We start from the raw sequence: 8,739 nt of genomic DNA, 5'->3' as shown, positions 1-8,739 counted from the left end.
AAGTGACTCTGTAGCCAGGCAAAACCCCTTGTTCGATCAAAGCAGCGACAGTCCATTGGAAGAAATTAGGAGTGAAGTGTCAATGCATTGTCGGAGCTGTATACAGTGCTAAGAAAAAGTTTGTGAACCTCCTAGGATGGTCTGTATGTTAGCTTGATTCTTAGTCAAAACATTATTAGATACTAAGCCAAACCGGGACAAAAGATGAGGACAACCCTACTGAATAAGTCACTCTGGCAAAAAGGATATATTTTGAATATTCAGTCAGCAGAAAGTGTAAATCCGGACAAAAGAGACAAAATGTGAGGGTCCAGTAATCCTCCAGCAAAAAATATTCTAGTAAAGAAAACCTCTTGATTATGCATTGTGTGAAAAAGTACCTCTTTGCTGGCCCTAAATTCATTCAATTTTATACTCTCAACATGTCTTATATTCTTATGTTCTTAAATTTCCCAATTTACCCAAACATTTTTCATAACACTTATGAAACAAAATAAATTTTACCAGATAATTCTGACAGTTACTAGTAACAGAAAATTTCTAAATTAGCCCTTGATGACTCAACATCTGGCCTGATATCTGTATAGCACAGACATCACAAAATAAATGAATTTCATAGGAAAGTTAGATTATTTAGTTCTTTCTCCTTATCAGCTGCTCTTTGTTGTTTAGATCAGACCTCAGCACAATAATGTAGCACTTGGGGACAAAGATACAACACAGTAGCCCAGCACTGGAGGCTAAGATAGAGAAGATCTCCACAACAACCATATATTTCCCCTTGGTGCCTAGGTAGGTTGGGACAAAAGATAACCAAACACTGCAGAACATCAGCATACTAAAGGTGATGAACTTGGCTTCGTTAAAAGTGTCTGGCAACTTCCTGGCTAAGAAAGCCACCGTGAAACTGATGATGGACAGAAGTCCCATATAACCTAGGACAAGATAAAACATGGTGGTAGACCCTTGGTTGCATTCTGCTATGATTTCTCCAGTTAGTGACTGCATGTCCAAATCTGGGAAAGGCGGAGAGGTTCCCAGCCACACAGCACAAATGCCTGCTTGGAAAAGGGAGCAGGAAAGGACAACGGAGCTGGCTAGTCTTTTTCCCACCCACTTCCTCATGCTGGACCCTGGCTTGGTGGCCATGAAAGCTACAACCACAGTGATGGTTTTGGCCAACACACAAGAGACAGCCACTGAGAAGATGATGCCAAAAGCAGATTGTTGGGAAAAGCAGGTCACCATCCCCGGCTGTCCAAGAAATAGAAAAGGGCAGAAGAAGCAGAGCAGGAGGGAGCCAAGGAGGGCATATGTGATGTCTCTGTTGTTGGCTTTGACAATGGGGGTATCTTTATGCCTAATAAACGTTGCTAGCACCAACGCTGTGATCCAGGCAAAAGAAACAGCAGCTGAAGCTAAACTGATCCCTAAGGGTTCATCATAAGACAGAAAGCTTGTAACTTTAGGGATACATCCATCTTTGTCCTTGTTTGGATATTGATCTTCTGGACATTTGAAACAGTCATCCATATCTGAAACAGAACTACTTAAGTGTCAATTCATTTGTTAGCCTGCTTTCGTTAAGGACAGTTAGCTTATGAGATCACCCAGCATTCTTTGTGTCTTTGTGTTGGTGTGTGTGTGAGTGTGTTGGGGTGTGTGTATGTCCCTATCAACTTCACAATGCCTTGACCAATATGAACCAAATTGGGTACAGTTATTGGAACACATAGGGACACCTCAATGGCAAAATTTGTGATGATATTATCCCCCCCCCATTCAATATGCCGCCCCCTGTCCTGCTCTGCTGCCTCATCGTGGTGGGTGGGGGAGTGTTCCTGGGAGGGATGAGCAAACTACACCAGGAGGTATACTCCCAGTAGGGTCACCCAAAGCGTGAAGGTCATCCCAGCTGCCCAGCTAAAGCAACTTAACAGATTGCACAAACCATCGCACAATATCCTTAATTTCACATGCTATTAAAATAATGCTCAGGATCATCCAATGCAGATTAGAGCCCTATGTGGAAGAGAAATGCCGGATGTTCAAGCTGGTTTCAGAAAAGGCTGAGGAATGAGATACATCATTGCTGATGCATGCTGGATAATTGAGAAGGCCAAATAATACCAGAAAGAAGTAAATATGTGCTTTATTGACTACAGAAAAGCCTTTGACTCTGTGGACCACGTCAAGTTGTGGAATATCCTTAGGAAATTGTGCGTCTCAGAACACTCAATCAATCAATCAATCAATTCAATACAGCAGATGCATAAACATTTGAAGTGCAAATGGATTAAGTTCTGTACCATCCAGCTGATTTGAACCAAAATTGGTAGAGTTTCATGAGTTACACATAGGGACACCTCAGTGGTGTAGTTTGTGATTAAGCCAGCCAACCTGATTCAAGATGGTGGACGCATGAATGTTTGAGGCACAAGAGGGCTAACTTGTGAACTGCTAAATCAAAATGTATCAAATTTGCTACAGTGGTAGGGACACCTCAATGGCATAGTTTGTGATGATGCCGTCCACCCCAGTTCAAGATTTTGGATATGTGGATGTTTGTGGTGCAAGTGGGCTATTTTGTGGACATCATCATGAAGTTAGAACATGTGGCTGAACTGTCCCAGCTTGTTCAGAAGCCCAGAGCACTGTATAGGGCTATGTTAATTGTCGTAAGTTTGGGCAATATATAAATGTGTTAAATAAATAAAATTAAATTAATAAAATCAAGGTTATTTAAAAGGTGTTTGTAGAATCAAATTAGACACAGGCAATACATTGTTTGAAGAGGGAAAAGATTCTTACTTGTTGGCCAATCTCAATATTTTTGTTCCTTTCTGAATTTCTAAATTTCCCAGTTCTGTCAACAGCTAAGACCTGGTTCACATAGTGACATATATCACTTGATTTCTGCCTTCCAACCTCAGACACAAGATGTCTCTAAATAGCAATTTCAGAGGAGTAAGAGCAGGAGGGCATGCCTTCAGCTCTGGACTGTGGGCTTCCCACAGGCATCTGGTGGGCCACTGTGAGAAACAGGATGCTGGACTAGATGGGCCTTGGGACTCATCCAGCAGGGCTGTTCTTATGTCCTTATACACTTTGAACATGATTGTAAACAAATAAAAAACTGATTCCCTGGATTGCCCATTAAGTACGTAAAGCCAGTAAAATCATTCTAACTTCCAGCCAAGATGCTGTGGGACCAAGAAGCCGGGTTAGAGGGGCTGGGGGAAGGGCAGGGGCCAGTGAAGGAGGAGGCAGCAGCAGACAGAGGTACAGCTGATAAGGGTGAGAGCAGTCTGATATGGCAGGGTGGAGGTCCAATCAGTGGGGGCATGGGATGCATCAGTTGTCAGGAGGGATTTAAGGCAGGCTTGGCCAGTGATGAGGGGCAGTTGGAGGGTGAGTGGTGGAGGCCTCTGGAGAGACACTGCCACAGTGACCCCGAGGAGCCTGGAGGAGGACTTGGGTGAACCAAACCTCCTCCTCTCAAATACTCCGAGGCCCTGCCTGGTGGAGGTGAGAATGAAAAGTAAACAAGAGAACAGCGGTAGAGAGGCCAATGTCCTGACAAGTAGGTTGCTGCTTTGCTTATTTGCATTAAGCTTCCATGCTTGTCTATTTGGTGAACTATTATACCTACCCTTTTGGTTGGAAATCTTCCCTTCTGGGCATGGAGCACAATCATAGCAGCAAAATTTCTCTCCTTCTTTCTTTCTCTTCTGAAAACCGGGGGGGCAGGAGTCACTGCATATTGAAAGGGGCAACACCTTTCCATAAAGATAAAGAAGGTTTTGGATGGGAGGGATTAGAAATGCAGTTTTGTTCAGCATCAGCTCATTAATTAAAAAAAAAAGAAATATTGACCCTTTTTGGCAGAAGCATGCAAAACACAGTATGTGTCAACATTCTGCTAGGATTTCCCTTAGCAAAGCAGAAATTACATTTTGCAGTTGATTGGTTAAGGAGAAAAGAAATGGCCTCTTCCCATATAGTATTATGGCATAAAACTGGTCCACATAATTGCTCAAATCTAGGTAGCATGAATGTGTTAAGCCACAGCAAGGCAGGAATCTCAGATTAATTCTAGGTTCATGTTGGTAACCTAGATTAAGATGATGGTGTGAAGCAGGCCATAGAAACAGGAGGCAACATCCAGACTAAGTTAGTCATTAGTAAGTTCAATTGAAATTAATGGGATTTTTTGTAGTCATGATTAACTGGTCTGATTTATTTCAATGGTGTTTAGTCATGATTAACTAGACTGGATGCAGCTCAGAAATAGCCAGATCCTCTGCACCACTCAAAGAATTTTCCAGGAGGTAGAATTTTTCTTCTGCCCCCTTAGCAGCCTAACTGTAGTTTAGTCATGACATAGCAAATATAGTTTCCATGTTTTACTTTTGCATATATTAGTCAAGCTTTCCTTTACTCCCTCTGAGGAGAGAAGGGAAGAAGCACCCAATAGATGTGAGGCTGTTTCCGCTTGCCTGCTGGCTCATGAACTCACATGCAAAGCAACCTTGTGCAAGGGTTTCGATCCCTCCACTGTCTTTCTTTCATGGCCCTTGAGCTACTGCATGAGAGTTGCATGGGAACAACTGTGGAGTAGAACCCTCAGAAGAGTTGTTGGCTTCAGGGGAGCATCTTCTCTGGATGACATGCCCTGACTGGAGGAGGGTTTAATTTCTCTCAAAAACATTCTTGAAAGAAGGAAGTCTTCTTCCACTTTATAGCTTCCTTAACTTTACCTGTTTGCCATATTGGCATCTTCTCAGTCTTGGTGGTACCTTTCCTCTTTTTTCATATATCTTATAGCTGGACTTCTGGTATTGAGGATTTAAGCAAACTTTGAAGTGACTCTTCAGATTTTCCCTTTCAGTTTCTAGAAATCTGGCCTCTTTGTCATTACCAGACAGATATTCTTTTGCACACCACAGGCCCCAATCGCAACAGGACATGTATGATTGGAGGAACTAGGGCCGCTTTATTAATTCAATTGACAAATAACCTGCAACAAGGAACATACTAAATAGTATGCGGGCACCACCCATGTGGGTCAGCCTCATAAGAAGGACTGCCCACAGAAGGCTGAAGGACTGGGTATTGATTAAGCATGGTTCCAGGTCCAGACAACCATGAGATTTTATCTTAGCTGAGGGGAAGCCAGCCTGACCCACCCCAACCAGGCCACAAAAAAGTGAGTGGTGGGCACAGCCAGCCTCCAAGTAGGGGCAGATCCCAGTCCAAGGGCTACAAAACCCACAAGAGCTGTTCCTTGGCTTTTCACTCACCTTAATTGGTCTTCCAGTCAAACACCAATATAATACAACCTACCCTAAAGCTCACTCACTTGCAAAGTGATCGAACAGCATAACAATGAAACCCTACCAGATCAATCAGTGAGAAGTTGGCCAAAAAAGGCCACCCCCAAAGCCAATCAGGTGTATAACAGTTATATCTGTTATATCTCAGTTGAGGATCTGAGATATTTGGCCCCTGAAAGTTGCAGGTATTGGTTGATAGCCAGATGAACACAAGCATCAGCACTATGGGGGTGGGTGAAGCGGCCAGAAATATGTCCCTGATGGTTGTATTACTGGGTTGTTCATGCAACAAATAGAATATCTTAAAATCTACACACCTGGTTAAATCTTGTGGGCCACAAAATTACATCCTTATTCATGATGAACTGTTTTCCTTCACTGGGCTCCATCCTTCCAACTTTCACTCTAAGGAAGGAGTTGTTTGGGAATATATGAAGATTTATTATATCAAATCCAGCTACCATTTCCTTTTTATCATTAAAATACATTGATTCTCCTGCTACATTGTTAAATGAAATGCCTTGAAGAAATGGATGGAGCTAGTTTAAAGAGAGAGTAGGGAGGGGGAGTAACAAAGGGTGAGAACACATTGAAGTTTTTTGTTTTGGAGGAGAGGAAACCTACAAAATATATTTTTCATGAATTTATTTACTGGTGAAGAATATTTATTCTTCATCAATAAATAATGTGTATAGCACCATTTCCCCAATTATTCAGGAGACAGTTTAGTGATAACTTTGTACTAATTTATTCTTGGCAATAAAGATGTTTCCGTGTGGAGACCTTACCTGCCAAGGATTGACTTCTTGAAGTCTGGGTTTTTTATCACCCGGCATTGCTCTGTGTTTGGATCTAGATGAGTAAAGGGTATGCAAAGCATGTGCCACCACATAGACAGCATTATAGATACTGTAGCTGTGGCCAGTCATGGCCATTTCAAAAGCATAGCCAGGGAGGCTCTCCAGTCTTTCCTTCCCACTGCATGCTCCATCTACCTTTGTCAGCTCCCCGGGATTTGGAATTGAACAGTCAAAGGCTTGCTCCCAGAAGTAACTGAGGAAACCATCTCCTTGTGCCCAATAAGGTCCCAGGGTCTTCAGAAATGTCTGGAACCCTAGAAGCTCCTTTGAGTGAATGGTGAACAAAATGGCACCTTGGAAGTGTTGGAAATCTAAATCATTTAGAAGGCCGCAGGATGCAAACTCAATCTGGGCTGCTATAATCCACACCTTTCTGAAAACAGATGTGATGTTCTGATAGTTTTTAGCTATTTTTCTGATAAAATACCTTATCCACATAAAGTTCTTTGTTTCTCCATAGAGGATAAATGTACTGGCTTTGCTCTCTGTAAAAAGTAGATAGAGCTTTGAGAGAATACCATCATGTTCATTCCTCTTAAGCATATTTATTTTGCTTGCAATTCTTTGTGTGAAAGCCAAGCAGATTCCATTCTGGGAAAGCAATGGTTCCATGGCCTGCAGGAAATGGTCTCCACTGTCATCCTCCACAGCAAAGAGTCCAACCCAGGTCCATCCAAAATGGAGAAGCAATCGGACAATCCCTGTATATTGAGCGGCTTCATTTGAGACCATGCGGTAAAAGGAATGTTGCTGCATCATTTCATTATGCTCTGGGGCAAAGGAGCCATAAGCAAGCTAAAACATATATGTGAAATAAGGTTCAAAATTATTGGAGTGAGATGCAATGTTTGCAACAAAGATCTCTCTCTCTTAGGGAACATAAAGCCAGTTTGGATTATCCATATCCATCCAAATGAGTAAATGGTGGGATGTGTTGAAGACATCCAGGAAACCTGTTGGGACAAGTGTGTTCTCCCTGCATCCCCCTTTTTAGTTGCATGTCCAATTTGGTGGAGGAGACGTTTCATACAAGCCAGACAGTGGAAAGAGAAGTAAAGCAAGAGTGATGATGTCTCAATTCACAAGATTAGTTCTAGTACCAAAAAGTACCTAATCTTGTGGATGGGTTTCATAATTTGTTTTCTATTTCATAGTGGTTAATGAAAGGAATTTTCAGAAGGGCATGAGAAGAGTTCACTAGATGCGATCTTACCTGTGGCATTTTGTAGAGACTTAAGATTTCTGCCATTTGGAATGAAGTGTCAAAACCAAGTCCTCCTATAATGGCTATTCTCTTTTTTTGCTGGGCACACTCATAGTTGGGGATCAATGTGCCTAGTTTGAAGAGCAGCTCCAAGGTGCTACAATAGGTCATCCTCTCATCATTGTAGCTGTCGCAGATATGGAACCCTAGTGTAATGTTGGACAAGAGCATTGTATTCCTGTTGATCTCATTTATGGCAAATGTGAGTGCCAGAATGTGCTGGTAGAACCTGGTCACCATACTGAAAAGATAGTTAATGCCCTCTCAATGGACAATTCTACAACATGTGACATTGCTTTATCACAATTAATTGCCTGAACATAGAGAGCTTTTAAAAAAATTCTTACTAATTTTTGAAATGTTGCTTCAGTAACATGTTACCAATTCAGGTTACTGATGTAATACGGAGGTTCATCTTCGTAATCCCAAATGATATTTCTATACACACATTTTTCTATCTCGCCCATAATGTGTGGATTTTGGATCCTCCCTCTCCCACATATCTTAATACTTATTGCACTGTTTTAAAAAAAGACCCATGCTGCTGACAGTCGTATTTCTGTTTGGAGGAATCCATATGTGGTCAGTGGGAGGAAGTAAACTACTTCACTTGTATATGAGCACATGCATGCACCCCTTCCAAAACATAATGAAATCTCTTTTTCTGAGAGCAGAACCCCTTGTTTCTCCCAGGGGAGAATCCTGAACATTGAAGAAGCTTTAACTGTTCCAAAGAGACTTTGGAGAAACCGTCTGAGAAAACTGTCAATGTTTTTCATTGACCGATACCCTGAAATTTATGGAATGGGCCTGCAACTCAGTGGCAGAGCATCTGCTTTACATGCAGACAGCAACAAGTTTAATCCCTGACAGCATCTCCAGGTAGGGCGGGGAAAGACTCCTGCCTGAAAACTTGGAAAGCCATTTTGTGTCCATGTTCGAAAAAATAGACTAAAACTCAGTATAAGGCAGTTTCCTGTGTTTCTATCTAAATTTTCTTTCAAATTTCATATTGGAGAAATGTAAATTTCAGACCAAAGGAAGGACCATGTCTATTACTGCTGTTCCTGCAGCTTTCTCTTTATGATCTGGCCAATCTCACCTGATGTGAGGAGGGAGTGGGAGAAGAAAGCCTTACATTTGAACACCAGAAAACTCCTGTGAAGGATGCTCCTTGAAAGAAAACACAGGGTCAGGGGAAATGATCTGAGAAACAATCCCACCAATAAGAAAGTCCCCAGGCTGATACGACTCAAGAGGAACAGAGAGGGGATCATTC

At 42.0% G+C, this 8,739-nt stretch overlaps 1 protein-coding gene across 1 annotated transcript; it reads right to left on the bottom strand.

The window, feature by feature from the left end:
• Positions 1-633: 633 nt before the first annotated feature.
• LOC128331460 (vomeronasal type-2 receptor 26-like) lies at positions 634-6,928 on the bottom strand. Its single transcript, XM_053264918.1, has 4 exons — positions 6,125-6,928; positions 5,654-5,875; positions 3,653-3,779; positions 634-1,535 (listed from the first exon to the last, which is right to left on the bottom strand). The coding sequence occupies exons 1-4, from the start codon at positions 6,926-6,928 to the stop codon at positions 634-636; spliced, it is 2,055 nt and encodes a 684-aa protein (XP_053120893.1).
• Positions 6,929-8,739: the final 1,811 nt, after the last annotated feature.

Source organism: Hemicordylus capensis, chromosome 6, assembly GCF_027244095.1.
Source record: "Hemicordylus capensis ecotype Gifberg chromosome 6, rHemCap1.1.pri, whole genome shotgun sequence".
NCBI lineage: Eukaryota > Metazoa > Chordata > Lepidosauria > Squamata > Cordylidae > Hemicordylus > Hemicordylus capensis.
This window is presented reverse-complemented; position numbering and strand designations above follow the sequence as displayed.